Here is a 17,309-nt window from a genome sequence, read left to right as displayed (position 1 = left end):
CATCTGCACTCAAGGGTAACAACTCTCCCAATATTCCAAAGGAAACCTGACATTTTCTGCTTCTGAGACCATAATGGCATAGAAAAGTCCTAATACATCACCCTGGATGTGTGCTCCCTACTAGTTTAGGGGATTTGTTTTGGCAACCCAAAGTGTTTTCACCTTCTTTGATAAGTGTTTTCTTAGCTCATCTGGAATCAACAGCCCTGGCTTTTCTCAATTCTGCAGAATCCTCCATAATAATTTGAGTTTCTAAAGACATCTGATCTCTGTGTTAGAGGATCAGTTGTGTCTTAATATTCCAGAAAACTGATTCTTTTCACATTAATCTGTTCATCAATAATGCTGAAAAAGAGAATCCACACTTCAAACTTGACTCTCAAATCTAAGGAATTCAACAGCACAAATTGTGTTTGCTTGATGTCAGGATGCAGAATCTCCTATCAACTTCCATGTTCTTACGCTGGATCCTGCTTGGTTTCATGATTTCTGATTTCACAGCATAGACCCTCGCTCCTGAACATGTTTTGTCATTTCCTTATTTATTTACATATTTACTTGAGAGAGAAATAGAGAATGAGGGACAAATAGAGACAGAAAGCTCCCTTCACTGATTCACTCCTCAAATGTTTACAGCAGCCTATGATTATTTACTGGGGAGGCAGAGGCAGAGAAAGAGATAGAAGAGAGAGCCCCCATTCATTGATGCAGATTTGGAATGCTTGCAACAGGAAGCTTTGGGTTTGGCTATAGCCAGGACTGAAAACTCAAATGTGCACAACTGTGAGGAACTGGTACCTAAGTGTTTCCCAATTAACGAGCATCAAAGGAATTAATACATGCATTTAAAAAGGCATAAAGGAAAACAGACTAAAAATGAAAAGAAAAACAAGTTAGAATTCAGGGTATGTATCTATCACTGAAAAAAAGCCTAAGTAGCTGAGAAAGGGACTGGATTTTCTTTTCTTTTCTTTTTTTTCCTTAAATCGAAAACAGCAGAAGAGGTACAGGGATATAGCCATGAGCACCTTTTCTAGACACAACAGAATGGCTGTGCTTTATGCACAAAACTTCTGTTGTCAGGCAGTGAGAAGAACTACAGTAAACACCTGCTCTATTCTTTCTGTCACGCTGTCCCTCCCTAGTATGTGCTGACTCACCTGGGCTCCGGTTTGGGTGTTCTTCCACCATCCATGGCTCTGCTCTTTGTTCCAACTTGAGAATCAAGTCAGGTTTGCTAATGCAGTGTCCTATTAATGGGAAAAAATACAACCCATTGTCAAACCACTAAATTAGTTTATTTGAAGGACAAAACTTTGATCAAGGAGCTGTGTAACGGAAGTTCCAACATGAATCCTTTCTTAGAGGGTAAATATTCAGTTTCTTCATGGAATCAAATTCTATACATACCCAACATTAAATGTTTAAAAGTGTTCATTTATTTGTCAAAGGGGAATAAAATGCTGTAGTTGGGAACGTCAGGGGACTGTCACTCACCCAAGGATAGTAGATTGCTATAGGTCTCCAGCATCACATCCCTGTACAGGATTTTCTGGGCAGTGTTCAGGTCCTGCCACTCCTCCCAGGTGAAGTCCACAGACAGATCTTCAAATGACACCAAAACCTGTAACAGCACATTTTTGTTCAACTGATGCATTGCTTCCCAAAACATAAACACTAGGAGTATATTCTTCTGTGTCTCATATACCTCTTACATAAGATACAACTAATTTTGCAATCAACATCCCAAGAGAAAGTAAAATCAGAATGAAAAATACCTTGCTCTATATTAATTTTATAATGGCAAAATCGCTACCATAAAGTTTCCACTATTTATCTGGAACTAATCTTTCTACTAATGATTCTAAAAGGAGCTCAGAGTGTAATCTGTAGACAAAAGAAAAAGTGATAGAGCTAATGTTGGATGAGCTACAGAAATGCATGTTCAATATGGATCAGGGAAGGACAGACCTTTTAAAAAAATAGATTTTTCATTGAAATATCAAAGATTGTTCAATCTGCATGAATACAGAATTCTGTTCTAATAAATAAAATTCACCACCTAGCAATAAAAATTGAAGTAGGGAAAGAGAGCAAAAAATGTGATGGAAAGAAGAGAGGCTGAATTTAGAAACATTATGTGTGAGGTTTCTGTAGTCAATTATGTGGCAATGTTTGCATGACAACTGGACATATGAAATACAACTCAGGGGAGAGACAGACTATAGATAAAGATATGCTAAGCAGCACTATTTCAGTAATGCCTGAAGCTATCACAATGAATGAAAGATTTAAAAAAGTGAGAAGACAGAAAACCAAGGGGAACAGAATCTGAAGGAAAACTGACTCACTAGGAGAGGAAAGGTAGGAAATAGTGGAATGAAACAACAGAAAATGAGTTTTTAAAGTTTGTACTGGTGCTGACACTGTGGCACAGCAGGTTAAAGTTTCGGCCTGCAGCACCGGCATCCCATATGAGCACCAGTTCTACTCCCAGCTGTTCCACTTCCAATGTGGCTCCCTGCTAATGGGCCTGGAAAGCAGAAGAGGATGGCCCAAGTCCTTGGGACCCTGCACCCATGTGGGAGACCAGAAGAAACTCCTGGCTGCTGGCCTCAGATTGGGCCAGCTCTGGCTGCTGCAGCCATCTGGAGTGTGAACCAGCAGATAGAAGTGCTCCCTCTATACACACACACACACACACACACACACACACACATTCTCTCTGTAATTCTCTTTCAAATAAATGAAATAAATCTTTTTAAAAAAATTTCTGTGCCACATGAGTGCTGGTTTGAATCTCAGCAGCTCCACTTTTGATCCAGCTTCCCACTAATGTGTTTGGGAAAGCAGCAGAAAATGGCCCATGGTTAGGACCCTGCCACCCTTGTGTAGTAGTTCGAGGCTCTGGCGTAGGCCTGGCAGTTGTGGCCATTTGAGGATTTAACTTGTAAACAGAAATTTCTCTCTCCCTCTCCCTTCATCTAACTTTCTTTAACTCTGCATTTAAAATAAGTTATTCTTTTTAAATGCATATGGTTTAAGAAATCTATTAATATCAGTATATAGGATTTCAAAAATTATCAAACCCAAATAAACTTGTTTTAATTTCATGTCATGTATACTTCATAACACTTCATATTTGTAGCTCTATTCCATGATCATCCATAGACTTCAGAAAAAAATTTATTATTCCATTTGAAAAAAAAGACTTCATAAAAGAGATTTCTGTGTATTATTCAACAAGATAAATTTTACATATATATAAATATATCAGAAGCAGAGCAGCAGGGACTCAAAGCAGTGCCCATACTGGAAGCCAGCACTGCAGGCCACAGCTTTCACACACTTTAACACAGCACCATCCTCGAATAAATTTTTTTAAAAAGGCTTCACTGGGTCTCTGAGGGAGGTGGAAAAAAAAGTGAATCTGATCCTTCATGAACAGGTGGTGTGTGTAAGGCCACCACAAAACACACCAAACATCGGAGTAAGGGAAAGGATTTACTGGTAGAAAAACCTGACAGGTCAGAGGGTAGGGGCGAAGAAGGAAGAGAAGGAGAAGAAGAGTATAAGAGAAAGAGATCAAGAGACAGAGAGAGGGACACCAAGAAACAGAGAGAGTTCCATGTTCAGAACAGATCCTCTTAACTTTGCTGGGGGTGGGCAGGGAAGTAGGAGCAGCGAATCCCATTAGGGTGGGGGTGGAGCTGACACCGGTGGTTAGGCCATAGGGTCACCTGGCTTCCAGCCATGTGGCAGAGGCTAGAGCCTAGGATGGTGTCCAGGGCGTAGATCACACCATAGGTAAGACTGCACCATTTTACTAACAGTAGGAGTCAGAAATGTCTGGTGATTTAGCTGGTAAATGAATCAACAATGGGGCCAGTGAGGTGATTTAGCTGGTAAATGAATCAACAATGGGGCCAGTGATGTGGTGCAGTACATTAACGCCACAGCTTGCAGCACTGCCATCTCATATGGACAATGGTTTGAGTCCCAGCTGTTCTAGTACCGATCTAGCTCCCTGCTAATGCACATGAAAAAGCAGCGGAGGATGACCCAAGTCTTTGGGCTGCTGCACCCACGTGGGAGACCTGGATGAAGCTCCGGGACTCCTGCCTTTGGCCTGGCCTAATCCTGGTCACTGTGGCCATTTGGGGAGTGAACTAGTAGATGGAAGATCTCTGTCTCTCCTCTTTCTCTATAATTCTTTCAAATAAGCAAATCTTAAAATAAAGCAAAATAAAATAAAAATGAATCGGCAAAACAAAACAATCACCTCTTAACAATAATGAAAAGCAAGGGCCGGCGCCGTGGCTCACTAGGCTAATCCTCCGCCTTGTGGCGCCGGCACACCGGGTTCTAATCCTGGTCGGGGTGCCAGATTCTGTCCCAGTTGCCCCTCTTCCAGGCTAGCTCTCTGCTGTGGCCAGGGAGTGCAGTGGAGGATGGCACAAGTGCTTGGGCCCTGCACCCCATGGCAGACCAGGATAAGTACCTGGCTCCTGCCATCGGATCAGCGCGGTGCGCCGGCCGCGGCGGCCATTGGAGGGTGAACCAACGGCAAAAGGAAGACCTTTCTCTCTGTCTCTCTCTCTGTCCACTCTGCCTGTCAAAAATAAATAAATAAATAATGAAAAGCAGTATAGCAGTACAATGACTATCTATGTCATCCCAGGGGCTACATATGCATTCAGTGTTAGTTAAGGTAATGGTTACTTAGGATGGTACTTCAAAAAATTTTGGAAATTTACAGTTTTTCCATGGTGCATATTTTCCATAAACTTTAAATGATCACTCTCATGTACTTAATGAAAACCATAAGTGTATAATCTAAGAACAAGTCTAATAAGGTTTACCTCTTGGACTAAAAGTTTAAGGAACAGAGGATTCAAAATAGAATAACAGTAGGATGGCAGTTGTTGTTCATTTATAGAGTATACAAAAACATTAAAAATATGAAAAAATCCAATTTACACAAACAAGAAAGGGAATGGGAAAAATGAGAAATTTAAAGTCACATAGGAACAAACCTGAGAGCACTCAACTTTTGGGTTTTATCAGTTAATGTTGACAAACTTGCCTACTGTAGTTCTTACCAAAAAAAAGATGTAAAAGAAATAATTTGGGACTCAAAAGCATACTAAACTCCCTGGTAATGTTAAAATGATGGTTATGATCATGATAGCTATTGTTAAACCTTGTACGTGGATTAAGTTGACCACAAATAAATTCTTTTAATTCCTCAAAATGGCCTATAATTGAAGAATGGGGTAACTTACAAATACAAGCTATGAATAACAAATAAAAACATAACTAGACAAAAAATTATGTGTCAAAATTCTGACACCTAGCTGGAATCATCAATCTGTAAATCTGAGTACACTTTTCAGAGTTGTACTCTCAGAAATAAAAATTAACTTAAAAAGCAGTAAAGAGGCCACCTTAGGTAACACACAGCAAACATACCAACACAGCATTTCTGAGGCTTTTGCTAATTACTACAACATGGATAGTAGGAAACGAAGGGCATTACAGAAGGCAAAAGGTAGTTCCTTGGAAAGCAAAAGATGGAGTACCAGGGAGTAGAATCAAGGCCTCGGCAGTGTGTCCCATCTAAAAATTAGAGACTACTTCCGATGTCTTCTCACTTGATCCATCGGACTGTTACAAAATTACGTTCCCATTCTCCCTACACCCTATTTTTTCCTCTTTCAAAACAATGTCTATTGTGATTATTTTGCTCTAGCTTAACCCATGCACCCTGAGGACATGCAAAACAGATCACCTGTTTGCTTCAGACACAGGTGTATGCGTCAAGAGAGGCCACTATCTGGACATACCAATTCCTGGCATCATTCAGAGATGCTACCAGAAGTTGTCTCTGTAGGTATGGTATGAAGGAAATGTGTAAGGACAGAAATTCAGTCTGCAGTGACAACTATCCATTCATCTTCGGTACTGTTTCTTACAGGAGAATTACATATCACCTCACAGTCTAGAAAAACTGAGAAAAGGCCAGAGGATTCTGGCCAAGGAAATATCAGTTGAAATGAATTGTCATCACTTCTGAGAAAGCACTACATAGAACGCACCATTTTTCTCAAACCACAAACACAGCTAATGTCCCAGTAAGGACACTCTACAAAGCTGAGGAAAATAAGAGATTTGTTACACATCTTTTTCTTTTTTTTTTTTTTTTTTATTTATTTGAGAGGTAGAGTTACAGACTGTGAGAGGGAGAGACAGAGAGAAAGGTCTTCCTTCTGTTGGTTCACTCCCCAAATAGCCACAACAGCCGGAACTGTGCTGATCCGAAGCCAACAGCCAGGTGCTTCCTCCCAGTCTCCCATGTGGGTGCAGCAGCCCAAGCACTTGGGCCATCTTCTACTGCTTTTCCAGACCACAGAGGAGAGCTGGACTGGAAGAGGAGCAGCTGGGACATGAACCAGCGCCCATATGGGATGCCACACCACAGGCGGAGGATTAACCCACAGAGCCACAGCGCCAGCCCCCACACATCTTTTTCTTAAGGATTTATTTATTTATTCATTTGAAAGGCAGTTAGAGACAATAAGAAAGGATAGACTGTCCACTGGATTATTTTGTAAATGTCTACAATAAAATTCCATCCAAGTCTCCCACATGGGAGTGGGTTCTTTCATAGTAATGAACTGGAAAGTCATTACTATATGAGGACTTTTCTAAATTCTTTAATTCAGACATCACTGAACACATCAGTCATTTTTAGGGATCTGAGGATGTACTTCATGAGAATAATCATGACTTTAGGGATACCCTAATTTCACACATCAAAGGAGGAGATAATTATACCATGGCTTACTATGATGAAGTTTTCAAAAACCCCAAAACAATAAAAAATAAATACTCCTGTGGGTACAAACAGATACAGGAAATGGAAAATATGAGAGCATAAATATTTTCACTTTTATTAAACTTTATTTACTTGAAAGGCAGTTACAGAGAGAAGGAGGGAGAAGAGAAATGTTTTTGATACGCCAGTTCACTCCCCAAATGACCACAACAGCTAGGGCTAGGTCAGCCTGAAGCCAAGAGTGAGGAGCTTCTTCCAGGCCTCCCACGTGGGTGCAGGGGCCCAGGGTCTTGGGCCATTGTCCATTGCTTTCCCAGACACCTTAGTAGAGAGCTGGATTTGAAGTGGAGCAGCCAGGACTTGAACCAGTGCCCAAATGGGATGCCGATACTGCAAGCAGCAGCTTAAACTGCTACACCACAACAAGAGCCCCTTTACTCTTAAACTATTTAAAAGGTCACTGAGCATTTGAAGTAAAATAGTAAGAATCTATAAGGGGCTTATAACATGTAGAAGTAAAATATATTACAAGCATGATACAGAAGCTAAGAAGTATCTAGAAATATAATAGTATAAAGATACTAAACATGGGGGCCGGCACTGTGGCTCAGCGGGTTAACGTCCTGACCTGAGGCACTGGCATTCCATATGGGCGCTGGTTCTAGTCCCAGCTGCTCCTCTTCCGATCCAGCTCTCTGCTATGGCCTGGGAAAGCAGAAGATGGCCCAAGTGCTTGGGCCCCTGAACCCATGTGGGGGACCTGGAGGAAGCTCCTGGCTTCAGATCAGCGCAGCTCCAGCCACTGCGGTCATCTCGGGAGTGAACCAGTGGGTGCAAGACCTCTCTCTCTGTCTCTACCTCTCTCTGTAACTCTACCTGTCAAATAAATAAAATAAATCTTTACAAAAAAGATACTAAACATGAAAGTGGTATAATACTACTTGAAGGTGGACTACAAGTCAAAGATGACTACTGAGAACCACAAAACATGCATTTTAAAAGTTACCATAAGCCAACAATGAATACTACAGATCATACAAAAATAGGAGCTCAGCCAAATCTGACATGTAAGCCTATTTCTAATTTGAATGAATTATTCCTACTCAAGAAAGACTAGACTTGCAGAGTAAAAGACTAAAGACTACCTGAAGCAATAGTCCAAGGTAAAAAAAAAAAAAAGAAAATATGAACATACACAGATAAGTACAGAACACAGATCTTTATAAAATATTTATTTATTTGAAATGCAGAGTTACAGAGAAAGAGAAGGGTTTTCCATCTGCTGGTCCAATCCCCAAATGGCTGCAAATAACAGAGCTGAGCCAGGTTGAAGCCTGGAGCTGCTTCTGGGTATCCCACATGGATCCAGAGGCCTAAAGACTCAGGCAATCCTCCACTGCTTTCAAAGACTCATTTGCAGGGAGCTGGATCAGAAATGGAGCAGGCAGGATAAACCAGCACCCATATAGGCTAATGGCACAGCAAGCAATGGCTTAACTAGCTACAGAACAAGGTTTTATAATGTAAAAAGATCAAAAGCATCAGAGTCAACAGTATTTGACAAGATGAACCCATGAAAGAATAAAAATTATAAAATTTGAACAATATTTGTGGCACAACTATTTGAGGATTAGATAATCAAAAGGCAGAAACTGGATTGAGGGAACCTCTCAAAGAGAAACTCACCCAATTTGGGCAATATACCAGAGGACACACTCCTATGTACACCGACGAAGGAAGTAATAGCTTAAGCGTTAATAAGTCAGGATGATTTGGTGCCAAGTTCAGGGCTGATAAGACAACCTAAATATGGAGGAAGAGGAAGATACTTGGGTGAGAGAAAGCCAAAGAACTAAATCCCCTCAAGTAGCACTAAAAGGTTACGAAACTTATTGGCTGCCTTCTATACTACACATTTGTGGAAGACCTAAGAGAGACCAATAAAAATGCAGCTACTGCAAGAGTCAGTTACTGATCACTTCAAGAAGAGTTTGGAATTTGAATTCAGCCACTTAACTGCCTTGTAAAACAGAACTCATTCTTCTGAGAAATACAGTAATATCCACAACTTCTGCAATACATCATATACAATGCTCACCATAAAATTCACTACACAAATAAAGAAAGGAAAATCTGATCCATACTCAAGGGGAAGTCACAAGAAGAAACTGAAGTCACGTGATTCAAGTAGCAAACACGATGGCTAAACAATCTCCAAATATCTTCCAGTAATTAATGGATGATATAAAAGAATACAAAGAATGATGACAGATCTGGGTTACCAATAGAAAAGTAACCAAGAGAAAAAAAAACTTAAATTCTATAGTTGTAAAACAGTTACCAAAATAAAATTTAGTTATCAGCCAAAAACATATTAGAAAAGGGGGGTGAGAAATGGAACTTGAAATAAGAATATATTGCCAAAGCATGTGTTGGAAATTTCATCCCCAAGATAACCATTTCTGTCCTCTGCAATGAGTTAACATAAACAGTAAAGGCTTGAGCCTATGAGCTCTATCTCTTGCTTTCTCTCACCATGTGATGTCATATGTCATATTATTCAGCAGGAAGATGGCCCTTTTTCAGGCAGGAGCCTTGACATTAGAGTGTACAGCCTCTAAGATGTAAGAAATCAATTTGGGGCTGGTGTTGTGACACAGCAGGTTACATCACCACTTATGAAAGCCACATAAAATATCAGAGTGCTGGTTTGAGTCCTGGTTGTTCAACTTCCAATGCAGCTTCCTGCTAGTGCATCTTGGAAGGCAATGGCACTTGGGTCCCTGCCACACATTTGGAAAATGGAGATGGAGTTCCTGGCTTTGGCCTTGCCCAATCTTGGCTGTTGTAGACATTTGATGAATGAGACAGCAGATGGAAGATCTTGAGATAGATAGATAGATAGATAGATAGATATCTTCTCTTATCTTGATCTACCAAGTAAATAAAAAAACTTGAACATTTGTTTTCATCCTGAATTACCAATTTTGTGATTTTATAGCAAAAAAAGATTAAGAAAATAGATCAACAATTTTTTCATAAACATGGAATAATTTACCCAAGTAATCTAACTCACATGAGTGCTTCAAAAACCCTTAAGTAGAATTTTAAAGACATGTTCATTTGGCTAAAAAATAATAATAAAATTAACTCCAGGAATAATCTTTTCATAATCTGCAGTTTCCATGACCTTTATATACAGTATGCTTTGTTTCTAATGATTTACTGACTTGAGAAGCAAAACTACAGAGAGAGAGAGAGAGACAGACAGAGACAGAGATATCAGAGTGCCTGCCTCTGCTTTTGATTTTGCTTCATGCTAATTCATACCCAGAGAGGCAGCAAAAGATGAGTCAAGTACTTGAGTCCCTGCCACCCACATGGGAGACATAAGATGATCTCTAGCCTCCTTGTTATGGTCTGTACCTGCCCCTGATATTTTGGGCATTTTGGAAATGAAACAACACAGAGATCTCTCTGTAACTTTGTTCTATACTGTAAAAGAAGGAGTACAACTCCAGTGTACATTGTGATACATTCTTCATATTACAATTTCTTAATGCAATTAAAAAGATTTTTACCAGTTGAAAAAAATAATACAGCAAAGCAGTATATTTGCTTGCTAGAGATGCCATAACAACATTATAGAGTGGGAACTTAAACAGAAATTTATTTCCTCATAGTTCTGCAGAATTAAAAAACAAGCTGCTTGTAGCTTTCATTTCCCAGGAGTCTTTCTTTACAGTCAGAAGTCGATCAACTTCTCACCAAGTCCTCAGGTGGCCTTTTCTGTGCACTTCTTATAAAAGCCTAAGTTCAACTGGATTAGTCCTATCTCCAAATACAGTCACTTGGGATTTAGTGTCCACACATATATCTGTGAGAGAATGCAATTTATTCTATGAGAAAGAGTAAAGCAGTCAAGAAGAGTACCACAATGAAACAGTTAAAATATTTTATGGGTCTATGCATTTATCCTAGTGTTCAGGTGTCAGTTAAGATGCCTGCATACTATACTGGAGTCCCTGGTCTTGATGTCCAGCTCTGACTCCTGACTCTAGTTTCCTACATAGGTAGACCTGGTAGACTGCTGATGGCTCAAGGAATTAGGTTCCTGTCACCCATTTAATGACCTGGATTGCACTTCCAGCTCTTGGCTTCAATCAGTCCAAGTACCAGTCATTACGTGCATTTGGGGAGGAAAGCAGTATCTGTTGCCCTATGGATAAATAACATTTTAAGAAACCATTAAAAATATATCATAACCCAAAAAACCTTAGAAATGAGAAACAGCAGAAATTAAGTAACTAAATGGCAGACATAATTTCCACCACATTAAAAATTAGTTTAAATGTAAACAGACTAACAATTGACACAGAGACTATCACATTTGGTTAAAAAATTTTACTGCATTATATGTGTCACACTTGAGCTATGAAAACACCAAAAAAAAAACAAACAAACAAATGAAAGTGAATGGACAGAGACAGATCTATTACAAAGAACAGGGTATACAGCCTAGTGGTTAACATACCTGCATCTATATTGAAGCATCTTTATTTGATGGCAGAGGTTCCCAGCTTCACTTTCCTGCTACCACAGATCCTGGGAGCCAGAAGTGATGGCTCAAGTAATTAAGTCCCTGGTTTGTGGCTTCATCCCATTTCATTCTCAGCTAATGAAGTTAATTGGGAAGTGAATCACTACATAAGACCCTACTTCCCAAATAATACACTACACATAATGGGCCTGGGAGGGAAGCAGAGGATGGCCCAAGTGCTTGGGCCCCTGCCACCCACATGGGGGACCAAGAAAAAATTTCTGGTTCCTCATTTCAGCCTGGCCCAGCGCTGCCATTGCAGCCATTTGTGAAGTGAAGCAGTGGATGGAAGATCTATCTTTCTCTTTCTCTCTTTCTCAAGCAAATAAAAAATAAATCTTTAAATAAATAAAAAGGAACCTGATAAAGAATTATAGCATAGTTTTATATGAGGGGCCTTCAACGCCTTCATGCATAATATGCTTTATATTTTTGTTTTTCCTTTTTCTAAAGACTCAGAGGTGACCTAGACAGATAGCTCCCATCCACTGGTTCACTCCCCAAACAGAGAGCCATAATAGCCAGAGCTGAATCAGGAGCAAGGAACTCAGCTCAGGCGTTTATGTGGGTTGAAAGGCCTCAGTTACTTGAGCCATCATGACTTGCTGCCCTCCAGGATCTGTGTTGGCAAGCAGGTAGCCACTCTGGTGTGGGATGTAGGTGTCTTAGTGCTATGGCAACTTCTTACCCTCCATTATCTTTTAATTCCAATTTGTCAAGATCACGTTTCAAAGATTTATTCATTTATTTGAAAGGGAGAGAAAGAAACAGCAAGCTTTTCCACCTGCTGGTTCACTCCCAAATGGCCAGGACAGCCAGGACAGGTAGTGAAATTTGTTTATACATTGTTTATCTACCTTGTATTCCTGTTGTCTAGAATAGTTTTGACACCTTGTAGCATCTCACCAATGGATACAGTAAAGAAAAGTAAGGTGGTCATAATTAGGAAAAAAAATACATACTACATAAACACTAATCATAAAAGGCTCAAAGAGATATTATTTAGCAGCAAAAAAAAACTTCAATGATTCTGTGGCGAAGCCGGTAAAGCCAATGCCGGCAGTGCCAGCACCCCATACAGACACCAGTTTGAATCCCAGCTTCTACACTTCCAATCCACAGCTCCTGCCATTGCGGCCAATTGGGGAGTAAACCAGTGGATGGAAGAGCTCTCTCTCTCTCTGCCTCTCCTCTCTCTGTGTAACTCTTTCAAATAAATGTATCTTTAAAAAAAAAAAAGAAAGAAAAATACGATCACAGACAGACATTTCTCCATAATAAACAGATCACAGTGATACAAAAATTAAAAAGGTTAGTATACCTAAAAGCAAAAACATTAAAGGATATGAAGCAAAATGAACAAAACTAAATAAGAAACTTTTAAAAAGGGATCTTTGATGGCTAATCAGGAAAAAGACGTTCTAGAGGAGTTTACCGGAGGGATAAATCTTCAGTCCCCACTGACTTTGAGTCTGGCATGGAAGGTGGGCAGGGGTTGGGGTGCCTAAGAAAGCCCATGAAGTGTTCCTCTCCCCACAATCTATCATGGGCAGCTGCAAAGGTGGAACAAAGGCAGCTGGCTCTGGGGATGCCTTGGCTCTCTTGGTGGGCAGAGCAGGCTCAGGATGAGTGGATCACTTGCTCTGTGTAACTGCAGGAAGTCCTCTGCTATGACTGTGGGAATTCTGTGACTGTACAACATGGTGTGGGGAACAGCTGGGTGTCTGGGCAATCACTGCCTGACTTCAGAGGCTCAGAGTTGCCTGAGTACCTGGAGTAGGTCATTGTAGAAGTTTCTGTGCTCACACTGAGGGCCCATACAAATGCTTTGCATGGGGGCCAGCTCCGTGGCGCCATAGGTTAATCCTCCGCCTACAGTGCTGGCATCCCACATGGGTGCTGGTTCTAATCTCGGCTGCCCCTCTTCCAATCCAGCTCTCTGCTACAGCCTGGGAAAGCAGCAGAAGATGGCCCAAGTCCTTGGATCCCTGCACCTGCTTGGGAGACTGAGAAGAAACTCCTAGCTTCCAGCTTCAGATCGGCACAGCTCCGACTGTTGTGGCCAATTGGGGAGTGAACCAGCACATGGAAGACCGACCTCTCTCTCTCTCTCTCTCTCTCTCTGCTAACAGACTGGGAAAGCAGTAGAGGAGCATCCCTGCTCCCACATGGGAGACCCAGAAGAAGCTCTTGGCTCCGGATCGGCCCAGCTCCAACCACTGCAGCCATTTGGGGAGTGAACCAGTGGATGGAAGACTCTCTCTCTGCCTCTACCTCTCGGTAACTGTGTTTCAAATAAATAAATCTTTGGGGCTGGCACTGTGGGGTAGCGGGTTAAAGCCCTGGCCTGAAGCGCCTGCATCCCATATGAGCGCTGGTTAGAGTCCTGGCTGTTCCTCTTCCGATCCAGCTCTCTGCTATGGCCTGGGATAGCAGTGGAGGATGGCTGAAATCCTTGGGCCACTGCACCCACATGGGAGACCCAGAAGAAGCTCGTGGCTCCTGGCTTTATATTGGTGCAGCTCTGGCTGTTGCAGCCATCTGGGGAGTGGACCAGCAGATGGAAGACCTCTCTCGCTGTAACTCTTTCAAATAAATAAAATAAATCTAAAAAAATAATAAATCTTTAAAAATAGAGATGAAAAAAGAGATGTCAGAACAGATACCACAGAAATAAAAAGAATCATCACAAACTACCACAAACAGCTATATGTCGACAAACTGGAAAATCTAGGAGAAATAGATAGATTCCTGGACACACATAATTTACCAAAATTGAGTCATGAAGACACAAAAAATATAAATAGACCAATAAACAAGAAGATAGAATCAGTAATAAAGACCTTCCCAACAAAGAAAAGCCCCAAGACTGTAACTCATAACACAGTTTGATTAAGTGGAAGATATAAATCAACACACAAAAATCAATAGCCTTTGTATACAGACAATACCATGACCAAGAAAGAACTGGTAAGATCAGTACTATTCACAACAGCTACAAAAATTTTTATAAACCTTGGAATAAATTTAGCCAATAAAGTGAAAAATCTCTACAATGAAAATTATAAAACATTAAAGAAAGAAATAGAAGATACACACAAAAAGGAAAAATCTTCAACGTTCATGGATTGGATGAATATTATCAAAATGTCATACTACCTAAAGCAACTTAGATTCAATGAGATATAAATCAAAATACCAATGACATATCTAGAAAAAATTATGCTAAAATCCATTTGGAAACAAGAGACTCCGAATAGCTAAAACAATCTTAAATAACAAAAACAAACCCAGAGGCCTAACCAACTGGATTTCAAGATATTACAGGATAGTTATAACAAAACAGCTTGGTACTGGCACAAAAATAGACATGTAGGCCAACAGACACATGAAAAACTGTTCAGAATCACTAGTCATTAAGGAAATGCAAATAAAATTCACAATGAAGTTTCACTTCATCCCAGTTAGAATGGCTGGCATCCAAAAATCAACAAACAATAAATGCTGGTAAGGATATAGGGGAAAAGGTACCCTATTCCAGTGTTAGTGGGAACATAAACTAGTACAAGCATTATGGAGGACAATATGGATATTCCTCAGAAATCTGAAAATAGATCTATCATAGAACCCAGCCATCAGGGCTGGCACTATGGCACAGCAGGATAACACCCTGGCCTGAAGTGCCAGCATCCCATATGGGCACCGGTTCAAGACCTGGCTGCTCCACTTCCAATCCAGCTCTCTGCTGTGGCCTGGGAAAGCAGAAGATGGCCCAAGTCCTTGGGCCCCTACACCCACATGGGAAACCCAGAAGAAGCTCCTGGCTTCTAGCTTCGGATCCGCGCAGCTCCAGCCGTTACAGCCAATTGGGGAGTGAATCACCAGATGGAAGGTCTCACAATTGATCAACTGATCTCTCACTCTGCCTGTCCTCTCTCTGTGTAACTCTGACTTTCAAATAAATAAATAAATAAATCTTTGGGAAAAAAAAAAAAAAAAAAGAACCCAGCCATCTCACTCCTGGGAATCTATCCCAACAAAATGAAATCAGCATATAAAAGAGTTATCTATACCACCATGTTTATTCAGCTCAATTCACAATATCTAAGATATGGGATCTACTCAGATGTCTATCAACTGATGACTGGATAAAGAAAATGTGGTATGTGGTGGAATGAAAAGGCCATGCCAAGATGGCCACTGGCAAGTGAGCATCAGTTACTCAGGAATGGCTTCAGAACCCACTTGGCAACAGAGCCTGCCTGGCAACAGGCTGTGATTGGATGGCTTCGGAAACTGCCTGGCAACAGGCTGTGATTGGTTAGGGCATAAACCGCCCCATGACTGGATTGGCTGCCTCAGCTATATAAGCTGCTGTACCAACTGAAATAAACGAGTCTGCAGCCTGCTCGCCTCTGGCCTGCTTTCTTCACCTGACTCCCGGGGTCTGTGTGGTGACTCCGCACCTCTTGCCCCCACCACACTCCTCCTCTCAGAACAAATCCACAGCAGCATCTGGCGCCCAAAGTGAGCAGGCCTCTGCCTCACAGGCAACAGTTGATTACTTAGGGAGAGAGAGCTCTGACAGTGAAAATGACATGACAGCAGACAACGCAGCAATGCCTAATCAGCCACCACCCAAATAACTTAGACAACCTCAAGGCAATAACCCACGTGAGGTCATCCCATCTGCACCCAGTGAAGATCCCCACATTTGTAGCAGTCCCCGGGCACCCCAGGCTCTCAGGGCAGCTGCTAGACCCCATCCCACCTGTATGTTTGCCATTAATGTAGGAGCGGATGCAGATTCAGGCCCTGGATTCCAAAGCCTGTAAATGACCTTACTACGCTAAAAAAAAGGCTTCTCAAGAGTCAGGCCCAACTCTCCCTACTTTGAACAGGTGCTCATACTATGGGCAGCGAACCTTCAAACTCATTTTGATTGGGTTACACTGCTCAAAGCATGTTTGTCGAGACCACAGTTCTAACAGTGGAAAGCCTCCTATGAGGAAGAGACTGAAACCGTGGCAAGGAATAAAACTGCCTATGGAATTGCAGTAACACTGCCTATGGAATTGCAGTAACCTTTGATAGGCTTACAGGCCATGGCACCTACATATAACCTCACGAACAGGCCGGCATTGGAGTAGTTGCCTACAGCATTGGAGTAGTTGCCTATTTTGATCAGGTAAGAGATTTGGCACTTAGAGCCTTAAAAAATATAAATCCTCCTAATTATAGTCAGCTCTTAGAATGGTTCCCTGATTTCCTTGCCAGAGTCTTGGAGGCAGTAGAGAAAAGATTACTGCTTGGCCCTGATCAAGACAATCTGGTCAAACAATTCGCTTGGGAAGGTGCTACCAAAGAGGCAAAAGCTGCAATCGCCCCAGTCCGTAATGAAGACCTTTCTAAATGGATAGTAGCTACAAAGGAGGTAAACCCTACTGATACACCCATACAGGCCTTAACTGCAGCCATTAACAAACTGAACACAAGGAAATCTAATGATCCTCTGGTTTGTTGGGGATGTCAGGAAATGGGACACCTACGGTGAAATTGCCCAAACGCCAACAGACAGGGTAAACTCAAAACGCTGTGTCCCAGATGTAAAAAAGGCTTTCATTGGGCAAGAGATTGCAGGACTAACCCTTTAAACTCCCAGCGGGGCGGCCCTCAGTCCAGCAAGTAAGAGGGAGTCCTACCACCATTAACTGGTCGATGCCTAACTTCAATCTGAGGCCAAAATTGACCCTATATTTAGATGACATTGCCTTCATGGGTTTGATACAGGGGTAGATGCCACGGTCTTAAAAGCTGGGGACACAAGGAAATGCAACATTGGAAGATGGCGCCCAGGCCTGACCACCAAGG

General features: G+C 41.4%; 1 protein-coding gene across 6 annotated transcripts in view; it reads right to left on the bottom strand.

Annotated features, from left to right (window-relative positions):
• Positions 1–17,309, bottom strand: part of LOC100354896 (uncharacterized) — a 147,012-nt gene that overhangs the window by 104,693 nt on the left and 25,010 nt on the right. For all 6 annotated transcript variants that reach the window (XM_089325973.1, XM_089325971.1, XM_089325972.1 and 3 more), the window contains 2 exons: positions 1,498–1,624; positions 1,161–1,250 (listed from right to left, as the gene is read on the bottom strand). In XM_089325973.1, coding sequence (XP_089182099.1) covers positions 1,161–1,250; positions 1,498–1,624 — 217 coding nt within the window. The remainder of the gene's footprint in view (positions 1–1,160; positions 1,251–1,497; positions 1,625–17,309) is intronic.

The sequence above is a fragment of the Oryctolagus cuniculus genome, chromosome 2 (assembly GCF_051225735.1).
Source record: "Oryctolagus cuniculus isolate XC-2025 breed Fujian yellow rabbit chromosome 2, ASM5122573v1, whole genome shotgun sequence".
In the NCBI taxonomy this organism is placed as follows: Eukaryota; Metazoa; Chordata; class Mammalia; order Lagomorpha; family Leporidae; genus Oryctolagus; species Oryctolagus cuniculus.
Note: the sequence above shows the minus strand (reverse complement) of the source record. Positions and strands in the feature narration are given on the sequence as shown.